Source organism: Syngnathus acus, chromosome 16, assembly GCF_901709675.1.
Source record: "Syngnathus acus chromosome 16, fSynAcu1.2, whole genome shotgun sequence".
Lineage (NCBI taxonomy): Eukaryota > Metazoa > Chordata > Actinopteri > Syngnathiformes > Syngnathidae > Syngnathus > Syngnathus acus.
Genome location: NC_051101.1, coordinates 622863 through 647336, shown reverse-complemented (window position 1 = coordinate 647336; position 24474 = coordinate 622863). Strand labels below are relative to the sequence as shown.

Here is a 24474-nt window from a genome sequence, read left to right as displayed (position 1 = left end):
GGAGCGCGCACGCCTTGTTTGGAAAGCGAAAAACCGATGCCGTACGGCGTCAACACTATGTTGTTTTCAATAAAAACATGAACTCACGTTTGCGTCAGTCAATTTTAATTTTTATAAAGGATTATTCTCATTTGATGTTGAAGCGGGGTGCATTCAAAGACCAGTCGTACAGATGGAACACTCATTCACTTCACCAAAAAGCAACAATATAATTACGTGAGCTCTTTGCATAAACCTCGATGCAAAGAAACTCCTCTTTTTGGGTACCGTTACATGCTATAAGGAGTATATATTACAAAGGAGACTTTCTACTTAATTGTGTGAAGGCGATGGCCTTCACACATATGTTATTCTACACCATTCTCTATTATTATTATTATTGTGTGAAGGCGATGGCATTCACACATGTTATTCCACTCCATTCACTTTATTGTGTGAAGGCGATGGCCTTCACACATATGTTATTCTACACCAGCGGTGGCCAACCCGCGGCTCGCGAGCCGCATGCGGCTCTTTGGCTGGTTTCATGCGGCTCTTTTACGTTCATATCAACATTTGTGTTTATTTTTCGTGCGTATTTGCTTCGCTTGAGTTCAATATGGTATTTTGGTCAAACGCGCATGCGCGTGAGGTGAAATCCCGCAAAGGAGGATGGACAAACCCATTTGAGGAGTGATCATTTCGCTCTCAAAATGGCAAGGAAAAAATGCACAGCTAAACGAATATATGACGATGAACACAGGGCAGAGCGATTGGTTTTGCTGGCTTTTTAATGAATGGCGACTGTGACTACGGGGGCCCATTAGGTCCAGAAAAGCTGACAAGACGCTAAGCCAGGGGTGGCCAACCCGGCCAAAATGGCAAGGAAAAAATGCACAGCTAAACGAATATATGAAGATGAACACAGGACGTTTTTAACAGAGTTAAAGTTGTTTTTTGTTGAACGCAATGGCAAGCCATTCTGCCTGATATGTCGGACGTCATTAGCGCATTTAAAAGCTTCAAATGTTCAGCACCACTTCAGCTCACTTCATGCCAATATCGATAAGGACTTTGCAAAAGGGACTGAATTTCGCAAGCACAAGTTTGGAGACTTTGAAAAGTCAGGCAGAAAAATAGGTACAGTTTTTCAAAAAAATTACGAAGCACTCAGAGACTGTCACACTTGCATTGTTTCAACTGGCTTGGAACATTGCACGGGCTAAAAAGCCATACAATGAAGTGGAGTTCGTTAAAAAATGCCTCAGTGACGTTATTGAAATCTTGTCTCCTGAAAACGACAAACTAAAACGAATGGTCTGTCCCGCCACACATAGTAAGTGAAAAAACGTATGTTTTTGTTTGTGGAATTTGTTGAACTGAGAGTTTGTCTGTGTGAGACAATGCACACAATGTTCATTGTTGAAAATGTGGTCTTTGGTCTGTGGTTTTAGTACTGTAGGAGTCAATTTGTCATTATCATTTGGTGCGTGACATAATAATGTCACACAATAAATTTGGCTGAGCAGAGGGGTGTGTGTGTGTGTGTGTGTGTGTGCGTGTGTGTGTGTGTGGGGGGGGGGTGTTCATGTGTGCTCATGTGTATGATGTGGCTCTTTGCGATGACACAGTAAAAAATGTGGCTCTTAGTCTCTGACTGGTTGGCCACCCCTGTTCTACACCATTCACTTTATTATTATTGTGTGAAGGCGATGGCCTTCACACATATGTTATTCTACACCATTCTCTATTATTATTATTGTGTGAAGGCGATGGCATATGTTATTCTACACCATTCACTTTATTATTGTGTGAAGGCGATTCCAAATTTTTGCTATAGTGTCAGCTTTTAATTATATTGCGCTGTCATTTTAAAGCAAATTAATGAATGCAACAATATCAATTTGCTTTGAAAATACCTGAGTAATAAAATGGATGGACGAACAGTGGCGTAGCCAAGCCGGGGCGAGCCGGGGCGCCCCGGTTAGGACTCCCTGCGCCCCGGTTGAAAAAAATCGAGCTTTTTCGATTCTTCATTTTCATGCCGTTTTTTTCTTTCGGTCTTGCGCGAATGTGCTTGCGCTATTCTATGTGCGCGATGTTATCCATTCACCGTTTGCCTCCCGGACCCGGATGTTGTTTTAGCGATCAGCGAACGGCGTGGGTGATGTTTGATTTTTTTTCTCCTACATGAAGATGAATAAAAAGCGAATTACCGATTTCTTTGGTGTACCTAAAGCAAAAAATTGTCAGGAAGAGGATGATGCTTCTCGCGCTAGCTGTAGCATTGGTAGAGTTCCTGAAAGTCGACTCGGGAGCGACTCAGAGTCAGAGTCGAGCAGTGCCAGTGTCACAATCACTATCGAGAATGGTTCTGCATGCACGAGTGGCAGTGCAACGCCAACTGGTACAACTAGTGCTACTTCTGCTGATGAGACCAATTCAGAAACTGATCATTCTAATCAGCACTCCTTCCCTCATAGTAGTGACTGTGTTTTCTTAGAATGTATATTACTAAATCAACCCAAGGTGGACTATATTTTTGGCTCATATATTTTTCATATTCATTATAGCAGTGTATTTGTTATTCATTGTAGTTATTGAAGTAAAATACTGAATCTCAGTTATGAATCTCTCTTATGTTGCCTGGATTTCATTATGCTATACCACTCCAATATGAATGGATGTTGTAACTGCTGATCTATGTTCAATAAACAAGGTTGTACTTCTAAGAAATTCCAAGTTATTACTGATTACTGAGTTGATTTATTACCCTGGAACTATATGTTAAAAATATAAGGTTTTTTTACATTGAAACATCTGGTTGTGGGGCCTGTGGGCGCGCGCCCCTACTGGAAAAATTCCTGGCTACGCCACTGTGGATGAATGATGATCACAATTAAGTAGAAAGTCTCCTTTGTAATATATACTCCTTGTAGCATGTAACGGTACCCAAAAAGAGGAGTTTCTTTGCATCGAGGTTTATGCAAAGAGCTCAAGTAATTATATTGTTGCTTTTTGGTGAAGTGTATGAGTGTTCCGTCTGAACGACTGGTCTTTGAATGCACCCCGCTTCAATGGCAGAACGCGGATGAACTTAAAGACATCAAATGAGAATAATCCTTTATAAAAATTAAAAATGACTGACGCAAACGTGAGTTCATGTTTTTATTGAAAACAACATAGTGCTGACGCCGTACGGCATCGGTTTTTCGCTTTCCAAACAAGGCGTGCGCGCTCCCGCGGCAGGGGGAACAAAATCTCACGGGGGAACCAAATCGAGCACAACACCTCCATTCGCAGTGTCACTGTTTTGCGGTCATTACAGTAGTGTAAATGGAAAACCATTAGTTTTCTTAACAGTTTATCCTCATACAGTATAATAATGAGAAAATATTTATGATGAACGAAAAAGTATTTATAAATTATTTTTTAATCACAAACGCTTCGGTTTAAGTACCCGAGCTTGAAGGAGATACCGGCCAAGTGCGAGAAAATCATTTGTCTTTTATTCTGAAATGCGTGAGCGGAAGTGGCGGTCGCAGCGCGTCCGTCTTGACGTGTCGCCGCTCCGCCCGGGCCCAGATCAAACATGGAAGTCATATGGGAGCCAATGAGAGTAACATGAGCGTCGCCGTCTTCTGCCGCCGGATAAAACAGCAAACGCGAGCAGGCAAGGCGCTCACGACACAAAAAGTCGACATTTGACCCAAACGAAGTCGCCGGACACTCGGCTAACGCGGCAGAGCGCAGCAAGCTTAACGGTGCTCGCCTTTAACGGGGCTCGGCTCGGCGCTTTATATCTGACACGCCTTTGCCGTCTCGCCGCGGGGCCACCAAACCGCCGTCCAGCGTTGGGCGCCGGAACCACGACGATTCCGGCACTGGTGTGCGGCCGTTAAATGGCGGCCGCGTTTCAATGTCGACGACGTGACGAGCCGATGGCAGCTGCTGTCCGCTAACGGAACTTGCGAAACACTCGACTGCCAACATCCCGAGTCGCTCGCTCGGACTGTCCCCTCGCGCTTGCTCGCGATGCGCTGGCCTTTGGTGACGTCATGCGTTTATTTCCGGACTAGAGATTGAGATGCGCTCTCGTCCCTTCACCGCGGCCGGCCGCAGATGCGCGCGAACTTCTCCATCATCATCATCACCATCATCGTGTGTGTGACACGAGTAGTCCACGCGATGCTGTGTTTGTATGTTGGTTCTTGTTGTCTTCGTCCTTGACTTTTCGTTGTATTTTGTTACGTAACTAAGGACATGATCGACACGTGACACATGTGTGCGCCTATATTTTAAAAATAGTCACACGCATGTTGTCGGGCGACACCGGTTAGCCCGTCTGCCTCACAGTGCAGAGCTTGTGGGTCGATTCCGGCTCCGGCCTTCCAAAAACATGCGGATGGTTGTTTATGTCTATCTCCCCGGGCCCGCGTGGGTTTTCTCCGGGCACTCCGGTTTCCTCCCACATCCCAAAAACGTGCTTGGTAGGCCGATTGAGCACGCCAAATTGTCCCTAGGTGTGAGTGCGAGTGCAAATGGTTGTTTGTCTCTGTGTGCCCTGCAATTGGCTGGCAACTGGTTCAGGGTGTCCCCCGCCTATTGCCCGTTGAGGCTGGGATAGGCTCCAGCACACCCGCGACCCCCGTGGGGACTAGGCGGTTCAGAAAATGGATGGATGGATGGTTGTTCATGTGTGCCCTGCGATTGGCTGGCGACCAGTTGACGACTCCGTAAAATGAATGAATGTTGGCGACCGCTCACGCCCACAAGCACTAACCCAAGCAAGAGACGCGCGCACACCTCAACGCACGCACAGTTGCACGCACGTGCCTTCTTCTATGCAAATAGAAAAAGGCACGTGCTTCCTGGCACATGCATTATTGCGCACACACGGTCACAATGGGGATTTGGTGACTACCTCTAATAACACCATCATGTCACCAAAAAGGCTTTTCAAGTATGTCTCTGTTCGCACCTCCGAGCACATCTCTAAACAGATTGACTGACAATCGTCCGGAAGTGTCCCCTTGCAAGCGTGGCCTCCCTTTTGAGGGCGCAGCCGCGCATGCGCAGCCACCCGCATGTTGAGAGAATGGAAGGAGGAAGCTAGCCGATGACACTTTGGGCCGGGCCACCAGCTTCCTCCTTCCTGTGTTGTCATCGTCAAACGCAGCCGCCGCGCTTGCACCAAAAGCCGTTTTTGCACTTTGGACAGGAAACACCTAATGGCATGCTTCCTGTCGGACAAATTTGCAACTGCAGTGAGCAGTCATAGCCGGCGCCCGCCCGGGTCCTTCTGAGACATTTGAGCGATTTCTTTTTGCCGTGTGTTTGTTCATTATTATTGCCTTTAGCCCCAGAAACCTCGCTTTGATTGTGAAACGGGATACGATTTCAAGTTGACATTGCATACACATAAATTGCCGATGCTTCACTTATCGCTTTGGTCGCTGACGTCCGTCAGAAAATGATCCAAAATGTCGTTTTGCAACGTAAAAGCAGCTGAGGTGAAAAGTACAAAGTAACCAAAACCGGAGAAATCCTTGAGTGCCCAGGGACTGAAATCAGTCAGGTTTTAGGTTCAACAAGGTCTCGTGACAGTTTGTCAAAAGGCAGATTCGCTTGGCGTTGATTTGTCAATGAATGCTTTTCCGTGCGGTGCTTGACTTGCTGTTTGTGTGATGCCGCGTGGCGAGCAGAGGAGGCTGCGCCGGCGCCATGACGGAGGACAAATGCCCGCAGCTGCTGGACTACTTTGTGGTAGCGGGTCTGGACCCGGCGGGACCCTGGCGGCCTCTGGCACAGGCGGCGGGCCGCCGGGGGGCGGAGCCCGTGACTGATCTGGCGGTGATCGCCCGCAGCCTGGGCGAGGATGTGCCACAGGGATTCACCTGCATTGACAAGTCGCTGGGCGGCCACTCGGCCGAGCTGAGCGCCGGCCTCATCAACAACCCGCGCCTCTACCTCTGCTACAGGAGGGGCCTCCACAAGCCCCCCCTCCTCGAGCTCGGGTAAGACCGCCGTCAGCAAGGCCACGTGGAGCCGAGGTCCCATTCACTGAATTTCTAAATTCATTTTAGAACATCAACTCAAATGCAGGAGGGGCTCCACAGATTTTGATGGCGCACGTCACTTTTAAAAGTTAATCTGTCAGCACAGGTGGTAGCAAACGTGGGAAGGTCCCTAAACGATGGACAGATTTCCAAGAGAGTTTGATTTGACTACCGTATTGGCCCGAATATAAGACGACCCTGATTATAAGACGACCCCCTATTTTTCAAGACTCAAGTTTGAAAAAAGACTTTTTGAACACCAATTTTAATTTTTATACAGTACATGTGAAACAAATGATTATAACAATATATTCGAGAGAAAAAGCATGTTATTTTGCCTCATTCAAATCATGCAAAAACTGTCTATCACATCTTAGTATCTGAACATTTAAATATGTAACCTAAAGTGCAATCACATTTGTAAATGAATGGCTTCTGGTTTTTGAAAAGTAAATGTAAATACTGTGATAAAACAACAAAATTGCAATAACTGCATTAACCATCAAAGTGAAGTCGAACTGTAACTGTAGTCTTGAAACAAATCTTAATAAGGAAAAACATTGCAATAAACTAATGCAAACTGGTTTAAACTTGAGAGTAGCTGAGATCTGTCATGTCAGAACATTACTCCTCACAAACATCCTCTGCCTCGCTGTGCTCAGTGTCACTGTCCACCTACGCGCACACCCTCCTGTCGAACTCTTGAAAGCGGCCGCTCTGAGGACCACAGAAAGGTTTTCTCTGATTGTGAGCATTTTTTAGGCAATCTTTTTTAGCTCTCCATCTCCGTACATTACACTCTGTGACACCATATTTCACAGCCGCTTTGCAATTGTTTGAAGACTCTGCCTCATTTATCACCATCATCTTGAAGTGTGCATCATAACTTCTCCTCAGCTGCCGGTTCACCTGGCCGATCTTCGACCCACTTTTCTCCAGATTGTCGCTACGTTTCTCTATTTTCTGTTATCTCTTCTCTTATTTTCTTCTCTTTTCTTTCTTACCGCTATTTTTTATTTGTCTTCTTCGTGCTACCGCTATTATTATTTTTCTTCTTCGTGACAGGAGTTCGCTTCGGCCTGGGGAGTTAAGTTCAGCATTCGCTTTAAAGATATCTGGCGCCATCTAGTGTTGTGAATGGGTATAATGTCTAGACCCCGAATGTAAGACGACCCCCACTTTTTCCTTATTTCAATGCAAAAAACACCGTCTTATCTTCGGGCCAATACGGTATTTAAAAATGCCCAAAATACCATGTGATCCATGTTTTTAGCTGTCGGTAGCAGTGAGGGGCGTGGGTCGCACGAGGAACGGCTTTGGAACCAAACCTCACCGCGCCTTTCACTTAATCCTGAAATGCTAAAATGTTTTTTGCGTGAGATGGACTTGTTAACGCCGACGAGCACGTCTGCCGTGTCGGGCAGGGTGTTGTACGAGGGAAAGGAACAGCCCAAGGTGGGCTGGAACGTGATCGAGACCACGCCCTACAGCCGCTCGGCCAACCTGAGCTCCGCTGCGGGCCCGGCGGCGCACCGCGTCTTCTTGACGTACCGCCGAGCGGCGGACGAGCGAGGCCCGCACTCACTGGCTATAACCGACATCAGCGTGCTGCTGCCCGGCAAGGGTGAGGTGGCGCCGCACACCTTCAGCCGCGTGGACAAGAGCCTCAACACGGGCATGGTAAGATGCGATGGACGGGTCGGGCCGGGACCGACCCCCGGTGCCGACCACTGTGCGTCTTTGCAGTGGGGTCCGGCCGTGTTTGTGTGCTTCAAGCGGGCAGTGGCCAAAGCCAACGCACTGCTTTACGAAGCGGGTGAGTGAGGCAGCACCGAGTGCGGCAGGCCACTCCTGAAAATGCACCCGTGACCCACCAACCACTGTCTTTCAGCGCTGCTGAGCCGCTACCCTGCCTGTGACCGGGATGCCTTCCCGCTGCCCGAGTCGGTGCCTGTCTTCTGCCTCCCCATGGGTGTGGCTCTGGAGAGCTGGCCTGCCGACGCCAAGTACCGGCTGCCCGTCTTCTCCACCTTCGTGCTCACCTCGGCCAGCGGCGACAAGGTGGGCGAAAAAAACAAATGTCCATCAGATGTCGGAGTGTGGAAAAGGAGCACGAGCAACCAGTGAGTCCAACTTGCAAAGTTGGCCAGGTTGTCCTTCGCTAGTGTCACAGCATCAAACCAAGGCGGCGCCAGCCATACGTCCCATCCCGAGCCAACTTGAACGTTTCAACTACCACTAAAGCGCGACCTCTTGCGCAGGTGTACGGCGCGGCCATCCAATTCTACGAGGCATTCCCTCGGGAGGCGCTGTCTGAGCACCAGAGCGTGCGCCTGGGCCTGCTGAGTGTGCTGGACCGCCGGCCTGTCCCTGAGCGCAGCCTGCAGGCCAAGAAGAGCATCTGCGTGCTCTCGCACTGGCCCTTCTTTGACGTCTTCCAGAAGTTCCTCACCTTTGTCTACCGATACTCTGTCTCCGGACCGCATGTGCTGCCCCTGGAGAAGTCAGTCCGTCCGGGTCGGGCACGTGGCACCGCGCCGTGCTGCCTACTAACAGTGGAACCCCGCTTGCAGGCACATCTCCAGCTTCATGCACAACGTTCCCTTCCCGTCCCCTCAGCGGCCTCGCATCCTGGTTCAGGTAGGCCGCCGTCGCCACGGTAACGTGCAGCACCCAGTCGCCGTGAGGACGTGAATTGTTCATGCGTGTGTGTGTGCGCGTGCGTGCGTCCGTGTGTGTTGCAGCTTTCGCCGAATGACAACCTTCTCCTGTGCCAACCTGTTTCCTCGCCGCTGCCCCTCAGGTGCGTGCATGCGTCGGCAGGGTGCACTTGTCTCTGGAAATGTGAGCTTGTCTCGTGTGCGCATTAGCGGCGCAAGCTTCCTGAAGCTCCTGCAGAACCTGGGCCCGGCCAATGCCTGCACGCTGCTGCTAGCCGTGCTGGTGGAGCACAAAGTCCTGCTGCATTCGCTGCGGCCCGACGTCCTGACGGCCGTGGCCGAGGCGCTTGTTTCGGTAAGCGGTCGGCGCCGGCACCGAGCCCACCGCACCCAAGGTGACGCGGCCCGTCTTTGCGCGCAGATGACCTTCCCGCTACGCTGGCTGTGCCCCTACATCCCGCTGTGCCCACTCCAGATGGCCGAAGTGCTACTAGCGCCCGTGCCCTTCATCGTGGGCGTGCACTCCAGCTACTTTGACCTCCACTGCCCTCCCGCCGACGTGGTCTGTGTCGACCTGGACACCAACACGCTCTTCCAGTCAGTGCACTCCCCACTCGCCGATGTGTGTGTGCTCATTTTCCGTAACCAGTTTTCCTCTTCGCCCTGTCGCCCGTCAGGTCAGACGACAAGAAGCTGTTGTCATGGCGATCGTTACCCAGAAAGCTGGCCAAGACGCTGTTGGGTGCCCTGGGCAACCTGCACAAGACACTGGAGCAGAGTAGGTCGGCACGCGCCGCACCCGTCGCAACGTGGCGAAAGCGTCAAACTCTTGCGCAGTTTCAAGTAACTCGACAGGACGTACGCTCGCAACACTGTTGCAATGGAGAAAACTGAAATCCGACAAGGCTGGGCCGGGCACGTGCGTGACCTTGCGGCGTCGCTTTGCTTTTCCGGTAGTTTGCTCTCCGGGCCAGGAGGAGGCCACGCTGGAGTTCCTGCTGACGGACTTTGACCAGACATACCGTCGGCAGAAGCAGCTGGAGGCCGACATCCAGGAAGCCTTCCTGCGCTTCATGAGCGTGCTGCTGCGTGGTTACCGCGCCTTCCTGCTGCCCATCACACAGCCGTCCTCTGCCACCGCCACCGACTGCAGCTCCCTCTTCAACCTGCAGGGTGAGCAGGAGAAGTTCATCTCGCCTCCGTTACAGCGTGCGGCTTTGACCGCCCTTCCTTTGTTGTGGTTGACGCATCTCTTCCCGTCAGGCTTCCTGAAGTCTCGCGAGCGTACCCAGCAGAAGTTCTACTGCCAGCTGACGCGCACGCAGATGTTCACGCAGTTCATCGAGGAGTGCTCCTTCGTCAGCGACCGCCACGCCTGCCTCGAGTTCTTCGATGAGTGCGTGCAAAAGGTCGGTTTGCCAGAAGAAGCGGCCAGAGGAAACGCAGCGTGGCGGCGGAGTGGTCGTCTCCCGACCTCCCGTCCTTGAGCGAGACACTGAAGGCACGGCATCGGTGGCTCCCAATCAAGAGCCGTATGAGCTTGGTTCAGACCGTTCACCATGGAGAGGGATTTGGAAGTCACAAAACAAAATGCATTAGGCCAGTGGTCCCCAACCTTTTTTGCGCCACGGACCGGTTACGTGTCAGAAATATTTTCGCGGACCGGCCTTTATATAAATAAATAACACATTTATATAAATAAATAATACATTTATAATCAATATATAAATACGATGAAATAAAATGACACGACTGGCATAAAAACAAGGATAAACGACATAAAAATAAAACTCACCATCTGTTGTATTAGTGGGAGCACTGAGCTTGTTTCTCAGAAACGAGCCGGTCCCATCTAGGTGTAATCGGAGACAATGACACCCGAAGTGGTTAAGGTTTGTCTTTTAAAGCAGGATGCTTGGTCTCCATGTGCCGAAGCAGTTTTGAAGGCTTCATTGCCTCGTTAGCTAGCCTGTCACCACATATTATGCAGAATGGGCTTGGCGCGTCAGAGTCACCTGTGGCGATAAATCCAAATTTTAAGTAGGACTCCAGAAATTTTCTTTTAAATGCAGCTTTCCTTTTCTTAGAAGTCGTAGCCTCTTCTTCTTCCGTCTCCTCATTGGGCTTTTTTCCCTTTCTGAAGAAGCTTTCCAAACAAATCTGTTTCTTGCTCATATTTGCTTGCTTCGCGGGATCGACTGAGGTGACATGTCAGGTGACCGAGACGAGCGTCTTGACCTGAACCGACGGATGTAATTGGGAAAGAATCGCCAATTTTTAAATATTTTTCAAAATAAATTTTTACTCATTTTTGCTTGCTTTGCGGGCTCGACTGGGGAAACATGTCACCTGACCGGGACCAGCATCTTGACCTGAATTAATTGATCATTGATAAAAAAAAAAAATTCTGTGCGGCTTGGCGGCCCGGTACCAAGTGACCCACGGACCGGTACCGGTCCACGGACCGGGGGTTGGGGACCCCTGCATTAGGCCACCGACGTTGATGAAAACCTCCGCTCCCATAACGAGTCTCCAGCAGATCCTTCCAAATGGGTCGTCGCCAAGATGGCGCAAAAGGATTCCGCCGTCTGATTTGCGTATTTGAATCTCAATAATTTGGCCCACGTGGCATTGACCTGCTTCAAAACAGGATCTTTTGTGCCCAAAAAGTCAACAATTGCATATGAGGATGCTTGTTCAGCGTAGTGGCACCCAAGCACAAGGGCGACATGATTTTGGTCGGGACAAGTGAGACGTGCGCAAACGCCTCCTCAGATGGAGCCGCTTCGTTGCGTAGGCCGTTTCTGGCAAAGGCGCCTAAGGTGCTAAGCAGAGTGTGGCCGTTCCGGCAGGTGGACGTGGACAAGCCGGAGGATGTCCGCCTGGTGGAAGTGGACGAGAGCCACTGCGGCGAGCGCACCGTCTTCATCATGCCGCCCGAGCAGCCCACCCAAGACGACGGCTCAGAGTGCCCGGCCCGCTACAGGTGACACCCGGCACCGCGCCCTTTTACGTTGCGGTTCCTTTTTTTCAAACAAAAATATGGCTTTCCCTTGCTTCATGCACAGTTACGACACCTTCCCAGCCTTGAGGGCAGAGCTCTTTGACCGCCCGCTGGACCGACTGTACGTCCCCGCCAAAGGCAGCGCGCCCAGTAGCCCCGCCCCGAGACGCACCAAACAGGTACGAGGAAAAGTCCTAACGCAGCACACAAGGCAAACACAGTCACAAATAGGTTCCAATGGAAAATAATAATAATAATCAAATAAAATAACGGATGAAAATGAAGCCAAGGGATGGAAGGATAGAGTCTGGAAAAAGAAATGGAAAGAAGGGTTAGGAGTCGAACAACGTAGAAAAATGGTAAATGAAAGGGAGACAGAAGAAGGTCAAATACTTAAAAGATAAGCCAGAAACACCTTGCAAGAAGAGAGGAAAGAAGGAAAATGGGCGGACTGAAAAGGTCTCGGACTGTGTTTGTGCTGCCGGCAGGAGTTGAAGGTGGCACAGCGGCGTGCGCAGAGCTGCTGCGGCTCGCCCGACATGTGGTGCAAGTGTCTGCTGGGTCACATGTACGCCCTCTGGTTCATCTGCCTGCCCACCTTTGTGCGCGCCCAGAGCACCAAGGTGCCTGCCCTCCATGCCGCCTTCGACGTCCTCAAGGACACAGAGAGCAGGAAGGTGCTGCTGCCTGACGAGGTGACTCGCCACATTGCCCACGTTGGCCGCAGCGCCCGCATTGGCCAAAGCGCTGCAAGCTAGCTCTCTCTGTGTGCCAGGTGTGTTACAGAATCCTGATGCAGCTGTGCGGCCAGTACGGTCAGCCTGTGCTTGCCGTGCGCGTCCTCCTGGAGATGAAGAAAGCGGGCGTCACACCCAACACCATCACGTACGGATACTACAACAAGGTACGCCCGCCAGAGGCTTAACCTGGCGACGGCCCGCTCACAACTGGCGATTTTGGGCTCAGGCCGTCCTGGAGAGCAAATGGCCGTCGGCCAATCGGGGCGGGCGCTTGCTTTGGGCCAAGCTGAGGAACGTGCTGCTGGCCATTGCCCTCTTTAGGCAGCCAGTCAAAATGCGCCGCCGCGCCCGAGGTCAGAATGCTCGCCTCTAAACGCTGCCGCTGTGCCACTCAAGCCGCCGCCACTGTGCCACTCACACCGCTTCCCCCTCGCCTTCTTCTTTCCCATCCCACAGCCGTTCCGGAAGAGCGCTGGCCCCACCCTCACTTGCCTCTGATTCGTCAAGCCAGCTGGAGCGGCCTGAGCGAAAGCTCCAGTCATGAATCTCTGACGGGATCCCTCGCCAAGAGCAGCAGCCTGAGCAGCATCAAGACGCCTGCACAAAGTAAGCTGTAAAACATCAGCTTCACCTTCCGTCTTCACACACGCGCGCATGCGCGCGCGTCGGTCCTTTAAAACGGCCACACTGATTCCAAACATTTGTTTCCAAAAATATGGTATAAGCGCCCCCAACAAGTCTTAATGCCGCCGTTTTGGTCGCTCCATTTTGCCGCCATTCCCGCAACAAACTTGCACTCTTTGGTTTTCTCGTATTGATCCGGAAGTATTTTCTCCTTCTTTTGCACTCCTTCCTCGCTGGTTTTGCAACGTCCCATTTTCCAGGCTTAACCCTGCTTTTGCTGTCTGCAGCCACAAGCAACGGGAAGTGGGGCCGCTGCCGTGGCAGCGTATCCGGCAAGCCCCCCCCGGGGCCCCCCGCTGGGGTCCTGGTACGTCGCAGCGACATCTGCTTGTCCGGCTTCTACACCGCTGCCGAGAACAACAGCGACTGGGAGGCGGGGGCCAGGTTGGGAAGGTGGCGCACACGCACACACACATGTACTTAAGAGCATATGGTCACTGGCCAAACAGGCTGTTGCTTGCTTTGCTGTCCTGTAGCGGGGTGAGGACAGGAAGAGGACGTGCCCACTAAGTCGACCTTTTTCCCCATCAGAGCGGCGAGCGCGTGCGAGACGGCGTCGGTGGACGAGAATGACAACAAAGTGTCGCCGTCGGGCCGAGGCCTGGCGGGGCGGCTGCAACGGCTCCTGACGCCCACACGGCACCGGGCGGCGGTCCGCCGCGCTGCCAGCGTGGACGAGCGACGGCCCAGCGGGCCAGCACCCGCCTCAACTTCGGGACGCCGGCTCTCCGAGCAGCGCCGGTCCAGGAAGTCGCAGGTGGCAGAAACGCTGCTGAAAGCCAAAGAGCGCCTCGCCGGCGCCACCTCGGAGGTGAGGCAAAGCAAAACAGCGAAATAGAAGCTCAGGTGGCTGGTAGACGGCCCGACACTAACTCGTCATTCGAGCCGCTCGCATTTTGAGGCAGCACGCCCGGCGCACGTTTGCAGATGAGAATCTTTGCCGAGCGGAGTTCTTTTTTCATGCGATTGGTGGATTTGTGCGTGTTCAGAGCTCGCTCTCGCTGGGCAGTGACGCTGAGCCAGCGGACACACCCTGGCTGCCGCGCCACTCCTGGGACGCCAATCAAGATGTGGCAGGGATGGAGGTGAGACACTCCCTCTTTTTTTTTGCCTGTTGATCCTTCCTTGAAGGCTTCAAATAAACATCTGGAAGGTTCTGATGTCGAGCTGCTCGCGGTGCCGGGCGTGCGGCTGCCTGGTGTACGATGAGGAGATCATGGCGGGATGGACGCCCGACGACTCCAACCTCAACTCCCGCTGCCCCTTTTGCGCCGCCTCCTTTGTGCCCTTCCTCAACGCCCGCGTCCGCGACCTCCAACTCCACGGCAGGTACGTTCTGCCGCCACTGCTGCCTGGCCTTTTCGCGCTCATCTGTCGGTCTTCTGTGTGTTAGCAGCGAGGACAGGGGCAAGATCGCCGCCCGGCCGCCCGACGAACATCCGGCAACCCCGTGGTGTAACGGCGTGGGTGACAACTCGGCCTCTGAGAGTGACGTGGTAAGCGTGGAGCCGCGCGGTGGGATGGGCGGCGGGCGTTTCACTCTGCGCCGTGCCCCCCCCCCAGGTGGCGGTGGCATACGTGAGTCCACTGGTGCTGCGCAAGGAGCTGGAAAGCCTCCTGGACCACGAGGGCGAGGCGGTGCTGGGTCAGCCGCAGTTCCTGGAGAGCCACTGCATCATCTTCTGGAACCTTCTGTGGTTCTTCCAGCGCCTTGGCCTGCCCAGCCACCTGCTACGTCTCCTTGGCGAGCCGGCACAGGTACAATCGTCTTTGGTGACGAGATCACTTCCGGAGGTCATCTTGTGTGCGTACGTGTGACAGGGCTCGTGTGTTCGCGTGAGGCTCCAGTGGGACACCCTGACCCACGACCCCGACGCGTGGCCGCCCCTCTACGTGCTGTGGCGTCTTCACAGTAAGTGAGCCCCCTCACCGCCCTCCCCTCCTTCCAGACTAACCTGGCGTCCCCCCGCGCAGGCGGCGGGCCTGTGCGCGGCTCCCACTGGCGGCGCCACAACCACCCTTTCACACTGGCCTTCCTGGAGGAGGTCCTGCGCTGTGTGGGCATGAATGAAATCCACAAAGCTGTCACGCTCTTCCTCGACACCGTCGACGAGGCACGCCGCCATGCCCACTCTGCTGCTCCGCCGCTCCGCAGGTCAGATGTGGAACTGCGCCCTCGCGATGGATTCATGTGCTTGCGTGTGCTTGCGTGCATGCGTGTGCATGCGTGGCTACATATGTGTTTCTGGCTGTGTATCTAAGTGTGCTTCTGATTGTCCAGGAGCGTGTACCGGGAGTTGCTGTTCCTGACGCTGGCGGCGATGGGCCAGGATCACGCGGGTAAGTGTGGTAGAGCGGCCGGCGGCGCCTTTGTGTTGCTAACGCCGCTGCGTCATCCTCGCAGGCGCTTTCGACAAGAAGTACAAAGTGGCGTACTTGCGGCTGAGTGGCCAGCTGGGCAAAGACGAGCTGCGCCAGAGGCGAGCTCAGCCTCCCAGCGCCAGAGCCCTCGACTGCAGACGGAGCTTCCAGCCGCCGCTCCAGTGCTGAGGCTAGAGACGCCCTTCCCTCAGTCACGGCGCCTCGCCCCTCATCCCGCAGCAGGCAGCTTTGCCCTCGGTCGCAACATGGGCACCCCGGCTAACGCGCTGCCCGGCAAGCAGACGTCGCGGGATGCTGCCTCTGCTGCTCGTCGTTTGTTGGGGAAAAAAAGCATACAAATGCCGTGATATGAGCGAGCAGAGACGCAGTCTCAAATGAATCTGCGGCAGCCCGTGACGTCAGGCCAATGTCATGCGATGTCCTAAGGCGACGTTTGCGTGGAGATAGTTGAGTGGTCCCTTTGTGACCATGCAACCTTAGCCACGTGTCCACAAAAAATGAATAAATGAAAAGTTGCTCTCGGGATTGTTTAAAAAAAAAAAACTGCTGTGTTTCCTCTGTTGTTTTTGCAAGAAAATAAACGCAGAGAAGAGCATTTCCTGGGTGAATATTTTGGATGTTGTCCTGCAGACGGTTTTGACTCTTCTTTCTGTGAGCGCATATTTGAGAACGAATCAAATGTGTGCCACTGTGTTGAAGATGAAATTGTTGACTTGTCAACTTCCTTTTCGGCTTTACTTCATCCCCCAAATCGAAGGTTTCAAGTTTGCATTTGGAAGAGGACAGTGCGGGTTCTTTTAAACTTTACTTTCACATTTTAGTTGGACTTTGCGTCGCTTCTTCACCACAGCAGAATGCTGATTGGGCTGACTGCACGTGTGAGCGTCATGTCGCTCACAGAAGGTTGGGCTTTCAGCTCACCTTCTTTTCGAGAAGCAATTTGGTGCTGTGATGTCACAAGCTGACGTTTTGCTGCTCTGCTTGCATGCTTGATGTCGAGCTTCGTGTGTTTGTCCGTGTGCGCAGGTTAAAGTGAGATAAGCAAACCCGAACAACCCGGCCGAGCGGGAGAGGACGGATCCCCAGACCAAATTCGGTGAGCAAGTCAGCACTCCGAGTGGCCCCGGCTGCTGCTGAGTGTGGTTCGAGCGAGACGCGGCTCAAAGAGGGTTAGTGACTGTTGTTTGTGTCTATGCACCAAACGGCAGCTCAGAGTACCCACCCTTTTTAGAGTCCTTGGAAGAAGTGCTGGAGAGTGCTCCTTCTGGGGACTCCATCATTCTGCTGGGTGACTTCAATGCTCACCTGGGCAATGACAATGACACCTGGAAGGGCGTGATTGGGAGGAGTGCCCCCCCCCCGATCAGAACCCAAGCGGTGTCCTGTTACTGGACTTCTGTGCTCGACATGGACTGTCCATAATGAACACTATGTTCAAGCATAAGAGTGGCCTGGCACCAGGACACCCTAGGCCGCAGTTCGACGATCAACTTTGTAGTTGTGACATTGGATTTGCGGCCACATGTTTTGGACACTCGGTTGAAGGGAGGGGCAGAACTGTCAACTGATCACCACTCGGTGGTGGTTTGGCTCCGATGGTGAGGGAAGATGCCGGTTTGACCTGGCAGACCCAAGCGTACTGTGAGGGTCTGCTGGGGAATTCCCTATCAGAAAGAGCTTAAACTCCCACCTCCAGTAGAGCTTTTCTGACATCCCGGGGGAGGTGGGGGACATTGAGTCTGAGTGGACCATGTTCCGTGCCTCCATTGTTGAGGTGGCCGACCGGAGCTGTGGCTGTAAAGTGGTCGGTGCCTGTCGTGGTGGCAACCCCCAAACCCGCTGGTGGACACCGGCGGTAAAGGGTGACGTCAAGCTAAAGGAGTCCTGTTAGCCTGTGGGACTCTACCTCGGATAAAAACTACAGGACTGTCTCAGAAAATTAGAATATTGCGATAAAGTACTTTATTTTCTGTAATGCAATTAAAAAACAAAAATGCCATACATTCTGGATTCATTACAAATCAACTGAAATATTGCAAGCCTTTTATTATTTTAATATTGCTGATTATGGCTTACAGTTTAAGAAAACTAGAAAATCCCATCTCAAAAAATTTGAATATTTCCTCAGACCAAGTAAAAAGATTTGTAACAGCAAAACAAAATCAAACATTTGAAAATGTCCATTAATGCACTCAGTACTTGGTTGGGAATCCTTTTGCACGGATTACTGCATCAATGCGGCGTGGCATGGAGGCAATCAGCCTGTGGCATTGCTGAGGTGTTATGGATGCCCAGGATGCTTCAGGAGCGGCCTTTAGCTCATTTGCATTGTTGGGTCTGGTGTCTTTCAGCTTCTTCTTCACAATACCCCACAAATTCTCTATGAGGTTCAGGTCAGGGGAATTGGCAGGCCAATCGAGGACAGTAATGCCATGGTTACTGGTGGTTTTGGCACTGTGGGCAGGTGCCAGATCATGCTGGAAAGTGAAATCATCATCTCCATAGAGCTTTACAGCAGACGGAAGCATGTAGTGCTCTAAAATCTCTTGGTACACAGCTGCGTTTGTACTTTATGAAACACAGTGGACCAACACCAGCAGTTGACATGGCTCCCCAAACCATCGCTGACTGTGGGAACTTCACACTGGATTTCAAGCAACTTGGATTTTGCTCCTCTCCAGCCTTTCTCCAGACTCTGGCGCCTTGACTTCCAAATGAAATACAAAACTTGCTTTCATTTGAAAAGAGGACTTTGGACCACTCTGCAACTGTCTAGTGCTTCTTTTCCATAGCCCAAGTCAGACGCTTCAGAAGTGGCTTGACCATGGGAATACGGCTATTGTAGCCCATTTCCCGGACACGTCTGTGAACAGTGACTTTTGATACCTGGACTCCAGCTTCAGTCCACTGTCTTGGAAGCTCCCCCAAATTCTGGAAGCGACTCTTCACAATGCTGTTAAGGCTGCGGTCTTGGTTGTGCAGCATTTCCTGCCACATTTCCCCCTTCCAACAGACTTTTTGTTGGTGTGCTTTGAAACTGCACTCTGTGAACAGCTTGCTCTTTGAGAAATTTCTTTTTGTGTCTTACCCTCCTGACGGAGGGTGTCAATGATGGTCCTCTGGACAGCAGTCAGATCAGCAGTCTTCCCCATACTTGTCATTTAGTTCAGTGGTCCCCAACCACCGGGCCGCGGACCGGTACCGGTCCGTGGGTAACTTGGTACCGGGCCACACAGAAAAAAAAAAAAATCGACGATCAATTAATTCAGGTCAAGACGCTCGTCACTGATTTAGTTTACTGAACCAAGCTGAGTGTTTTTCAAGGCTCAGGAAACCCTTGCAGGTGTTTCGAGTTAATTAGACCAGTGATCCCCAACCTTTTTTGCGCCACGGACCGGTTACGTGTCAGAAATATTTTCGCGGACCGGCCTTTATATAAATAAATAATACATTTATATAACTAAATAATACATTTATAATAAATATATGAATACGATGAAATAAAATGATACGACTGGCATAAAAACAAGTATAAACGACATTAAAATAAAACTCACCATTACATTGAATTAGTGGGAGCACTGAGCTTGTTTCTCAGAAACGAGCCGGTCCCATCTAGGCGTAATCGGAGACAATGACACCCGAAGTGGTTAAGGTTTGTCTTTTAACGCAGGATGCTTGGTCTCCATGTGCCGAAGCAGTTTTGAGGGCTTCATTGCCTCGTTAGCTAGCCTGTCGCCACATATTATGCAGAGTGGGCTTGGCGCGTCATAGTCTTTTAAATGCAGCTTTCCTTTTCTTAGAAGTCGTAGCCTCTTCTTCTTCCGTCTCCTCATTGGGCTTTTTTTCCTTTCCGAAGAAGCTTTCCAAACATCTCTGTTTCTTGCTCATTTTTGCTTGCTTCGCGGGCTCAACTGAGGTTACATGTCACGTGACCGAGACGAGCGTCTTGACCTGAACCGACGGATGTAATTGGGAGAGAATCGCCAATTTTTTTATATTTTTCAAAATAAATACTTACTCATTTTTGCTAGCTTTGGGGGCTCGACTGGGGAAACATGTCACGTGACCGGGACGAGCGTCTTGACCTGAATTAATTGATCGTCGATTTTTTTTTTTTTCTGTGTGGCCCGGTACCAAGTTACCCACGGACCGGTACCGGTCCGCGGCCCGGTGGTTGGGGACCACTGAATTAGACGATTCAAGTGATTAGTTGAATACCCTACTAGTATACCTTTTCATGATATTCTAATATTTTGAGAAAGGATATTTGAGTTTTCTTAAGCTGTATGCCATAATCAGCAATATTAAAATAATAAAAAGCTTGCAATATTTCAGTTGATTTGTAATGAATCCAGAATGTATGACATTTTTGATTTTTTAATTGTATTACAGAAAATAAAGAACTTTATTACGATATTCTAATTTTCTGAGACAGTCCTGTAGATACAGTGCCTTGCGAAAGTATTCGGCCCCCTTGAACCTTTCAACATTTCGCCACATTTCAGGCTTCAAACATAAAGATATAAAATTTTATTTTTTTGTCAAGAATCAACAACAAGTGGGACACAATCGTGAAGTGGAATGAAATTTATTGGATAATTTAAACTTTTTTAACAAATAAAAAACTGAAAAGTGGGGCGTGCAATATTATTCGGCCCCTTTACTTTCAGTGCAGCAAAGTCACTCCAGAAGTTCAGTGAGGATCTTTGAATGATCCAATGTTGTCCTAAATGACTGATGATGATAAATAGAATGCTCCTGTGTGTAATCAAGTCTCCGTATAAATGCACCAGCTCTTTGATAGTCTCAGGGTTCTGTTTAAAGCGCAGAGAGAACCATGAAGACAAAGGAACACACCAGGCAGGTCCGAGATACTATTGTGGAGAAGTTTAAAGCCGGATTTGGATACAAAAAGATTTCCCAAGCTTTAAACATCTCAAGGAGCACTGTGCAAGCAATTACCGTTTTTTTCCATGTATAATGCGCAAAATTTAACTAATTTATTGTCCTAAAATCTGGGGTGCGCATTATACATGGGTACAAAAAAAAAAAAAAATGTTTTTTCTTTTTTTTTTTTAAGAAAATCATGGTACAACAATTTTTGAAGAAAATCTTGTCACGGATGGTTCTTTACAACGTCACTTTCCTCTCTACATTTTAACTTAACTGATCGCGGTGGTGCCTTTCTGGGCAGTCGGAGAAATCAACGCCAACAAAAGTCAAGTTTATTTATTTCAAAAAAAATACATCCATCCATCCATCCATCCATCCATCCATCCATCCATCCATCCATCCATCCATCCATCCATCCATCTTCTTCCGCTTATCCGGGGTCGGGTCGCGGGGGCAGCAGCTTCAGGAGGGACTCCCAGACTTCCCTCTCCCCAGCCACTTTATCTAGCTCATCCCGGGGGATCCCAGGGTGTTCCCAGGCCAGCTGAGAGACATAGTCTCTCCAGCGCGTCCTGGGTCGTCCCCGGGGTCTCCTACCGGTGGGACATGCCCGGAACACCTCCCCAGGGAGGCGTCCAGGAGGCATCCTGATGAGATGCCCGAGCCACCTCATCTGGCTCCTCTCAACGTGAAGGAGTAGCGACTCTACTCCGAGTCTCTCCCGGATGACCGAACTTCTCACCCTATCTCTAAGGGAGAGCCCGGACATCCTGCGGAGAAAACGCATTTCGGCCGCTTGTATCCGGGATCTCGTTCTTTCGGTCACGACCCATAGCTCGTGACCATAGGTGAGGGTAGGAGCGTAAATCGACTGGTAAATTGAGAGCTTTGCCTTTTGGCTCAGCTCTCTCTTTACCACGACGGACCGGTACAGAGTCCGCATTACTGCCGACGCTGCACCGATCCGCCTGTCGATCTCGCGCTCCATCCTCCCCTCACTCGTGAACAAGACCCCAAGATACTTAAACTCCTCCACTTGGGGCAGGATCTCATCCCCGATCCGGAGAGGGCATTCCACCCTTTTCCGATCGAGGACCATGGACTCGGATTTGGAGGTGCTGACCCTCATCCCGACCGCTTCACACTCGGCTGCGAACCGCTCCAGTGAGAGCTGGAGATCACGGCCTGAAGAAGCCAACAGCACCACGTCGTCTGCAAAAAGCAGAGACGCGATGCTGAGGTCCCCAAACCGGACACCCTCAACGCCTCGGCTGCGCCTAGAAATTCTGTCCATAAAAATTATGAACAGAATCGGTGACAAAGGGCAGCCTTGGCGGAGTCCAACCCTCACTGGGAACGAATCCGACTTACTGCCGGAAATGCGGACCAAACTCTGGCATCGGTGATACAGGGACCGAACCGCCCTTATCAGTTGGCTCGGTACCCCGTACTCCCGAAGCACCCCCCACAGAACCTCCCGAGGGACACGGTCGAACGCCTTCTCCAAGTCCACAAAACACATGTGGACTGGTTGGGCGAACTCCCATGCACCCTCGAGGATCCTGCTGAGGGTGAAGAGCTGGTCCACTGTTCCACGGCCAGGACGAAAGCCACACTGTTCCTCCTGAATCCGAGGTTCGACCTCCCGACGGACCCTCCTCTCCAGCACCCCTGAATAGACCTTACCAGGGAGGCTGAGGAGTGTAATTCCCCTGTAATTGGAACACACCCTCCGGTCCCCCTTCTTAAAGAGGGGAACCACCACCACAGTCTGCCAATCCAGAGGCACTGTCCCCGATGTCCACGCGATGTTGTAGAGACGTGTCAGCCATGACAGCCCCACAACATCCAGAGCCCTTAAGAAATCCGGGCGGATCTCATCCACCCCCGGGCCTTGCCTCCGAGGAGTTTTTTAACTACCTCAGTGACTTCGACCCCAGAGATTGGAGAGTCCGCCTCAGAGTCCCCAGGCCCTGCTTCCACAATGGAAGGCGTGTAGGTGGAATTGAGGAGGTCTTCGAAGTATTTTCCCCACCGACACACGACGTCCCGAGTCGAGGTCAGCAGCACGCCATCTCCACTGTAAACAGTGTTGACTTTGCACTGCTTCCCCCTCCTGAGACGCCGGATGGTGGACCAGAATTTCCTCGAAGCCGTCCGGAAGTCATTCTCCATGGCCTCGCCAAACTCCTCCCACGCCCGGGTTTTTGCCTCAGCAACTGCCGAAGCCGCGTTCCGCTTGGCCATCCGGTACCTGTCAGCTGCCTCCGGAGTCCCGCAGGCCAAAACGGCCCGATAGGACTCCTTCTTCAGCTTGACGGCATCCCTTACCGCCGGTGTCCACCAGCGGGTTTGGGGATTGCCGCCACGACAGGCACCAATGACCTTACGGCCACAGCTCCGGTCGGCCGCCTCAACAATGGAGGCGCGGAACAAGGTCCACTCGGACTCAATGTCCCCCGCCTCCCCCGGGACGTGGGAAAAGCTCTGCCGGAGGTGGGAGTTGAAGCTCTTCCTGACAGGGGATTCCGCCAGACGTTCCCAGCAGACCCTCACAGAGCGTTTGGGTCTGCCAGGTCGGACCGGCATCTTCCCCCACCATCGGAGCCAACCCACCACCAGGTGGTGATCAGTTGACAGCTCCGCCCCTCTCTTCGCCCGAGTGTCCAAAACATGCGGCCGCAAATCCGATGACACGACTACAAAGTCGATCATCGAACTGCGGCCTAGGGTGTCCTGGTGCCAAGTGCACACATGGACACCCTTATGCTTGAACATGGTGTTCATTATAGAAAATCCGTGTCGAGCACAGAAGTCCAATAATAGAACACCGCTCGGGTTCAGATCGGGGGGGCCGTTCCTCCCAATCACGCCCTTCCAGGTCTCACTGTCATTGCCCACGTGAGCATTGAAGTCACCCAGTAGAACGATGGAGTCCCCAGAAGGAGCGCTCTCCAGCATTTCCTCCAGGGACTCCAAGAAGGGTGGGTACTCTGAGCTGCCGTTTGGTGCATAGACACAAACAACAGTCAGGACCCGTCCCCCCACCCGAAGGCGGAGGGAGGCTACCCTCTCGTTCACCGGGGTGAACCCCAATGTGCAGGCGCCCAGCCGGGGGGCAATAAGTATACCCACACCTGCTCGACGCCTCTCACCGTGGGCAACTCCAGAGTGGAAGAGAGTCCAGCCCCTCTCGAGAGGGCTTGTACCGGAACCCAAACTGTGCGTGGAGGCAAGTCCGACTATATCTAGTCGGAACTTTTCTGCCTCGCACACCAGCTCGGGCTCCTTTCCAGCCAGAGAGGTGACATTCCATGTCCCAAGAGCCAGCTTCTGCAGCCTTTGGCCGCCGCCCAGCTTGCACTGCACCCGACCCCTTTGGCCCCTCCCACAGGTGGTGAGCCCATGGGAAGGGGGACCCACGTTTCCTTTTCGGGCTGTGCCCGGCCGGGCCCCATGGGCGAAGGCCTGGCCACCAGACGCTCGCCTTCGAGCCCCGCCTCCAGGCCTGGCTCCAGAGGGGGGCCCCGGTGACCCGCGTCCGGGCAAGGGAAAACGAGATCCATTTATTTTGTTCGTCATAAGGGGCTCGTGTGGGCCGTGCTTTGTCTGGCCCCTCACCTAGGACCCGTTTGCCATGGGTGACCCTACCAGGGGCATGAAGCCCCAGACAACATGGCTCCTAGGATCATAGGGGCACGCAAACCCCTCCACCACGATAAGGTGACGACTCACGGAGGGGTACATCCAGCCTAGTTAAGAAATCACCAGAAAGATCACCATGACAATTGTGAATAATAAATAAATAATTATTATATATATTATATATATTATTATTATAATAATAAATAATTGTGAAAAATAACTGGAACATCACTCAAATATTGGTGATCCCGTTGAGAGTCTCACATATTTCTTCGCTATCGAGTTTGCTACTGCATGCGCAGTGATACTGACCGGCAGAATAACATCCGGTTGTTCCCAAAGATGATTTTTTTTCTGAAATAATTTTACGTTTACGGACTTAAGTAACCCGGCCGGGTCATACCAAAGACTATAAAAATGAGACC

At 51.7% G+C, this 24474-nt stretch overlaps 1 protein-coding gene across 6 annotated transcripts; it reads left to right on the top strand.

Annotated features, from left to right (window-relative positions):
- The first annotated feature begins 3520 nt into the window (after positions 1 to 3520).
- Positions 3521 to 16103, top strand: LOC119136420 (DENN domain-containing protein 4B-like). 6 transcript variants are annotated; one of them, XM_037274874.1, is made up of 29 exons: positions 3521 to 3598; positions 5685 to 5996; positions 7463 to 7718; positions 7785 to 7854; positions 7930 to 8099; positions 8300 to 8541; positions 8612 to 8678; positions 8783 to 8841; positions 8909 to 9053; positions 9120 to 9295; positions 9376 to 9476; positions 9656 to 9871; positions 9962 to 10107; positions 11551 to 11684; positions 11767 to 11881; positions 12191 to 12397; positions 12478 to 12606; positions 12669 to 12795; positions 12899 to 13048; positions 13354 to 13519; positions 13658 to 13937; positions 14116 to 14211; positions 14280 to 14455; positions 14520 to 14622; positions 14690 to 14884; positions 14948 to 15038; positions 15101 to 15281; positions 15408 to 15466; positions 15531 to 16103. In XM_037274874.1, the coding sequence occupies exons 2-29, from the start codon at positions 5704 to 5706 to the stop codon at positions 15674 to 15676; spliced, it is 4296 nt and encodes a 1431-aa protein (XP_037130769.1). In that variant the 5' UTR covers positions 3521 to 3598; positions 5685 to 5703; the 3' UTR covers positions 15677 to 16103. The 6 variants fall into 6 exon arrangements, with proteins under 6 accessions (XP_037130769.1, XP_037130767.1, XP_037130765.1 ...); XM_037274872.1 differs by having other exon boundaries at positions 3531 to 3652; XM_037274870.1 differs by lacking the exon at positions 3521 to 3598 and adding an exon at positions 3676 to 4178 and having other exon boundaries at positions 13354 to 13510.
- The last annotated feature ends 8371 nt before the right edge of the window (positions 16104 to 24474 follow it).

Coding starts and splice junctions, on each gene's coding strand:
- LOC119136420 (XM_037274868.1), top strand. CDS start 4,102: ATGCGCGCGAACTTCTCCATCATCATCATCACCATCATCGTGTGTGTG. Junction 7,855..7,929: donor CGCACTGCTTTACGAAGCGG/GTGAGTGAGGCA, acceptor ACTGTCTTTCAG/CGCTGCTGAGCCGCTACCCT. Junction 13,520..13,657: donor GCGGGGGCCAGGTTGGGAAG/GTGGCGCACACG, acceptor TTTCCCCATCAG/AGCGGCGAGCGCGTGCGAGA.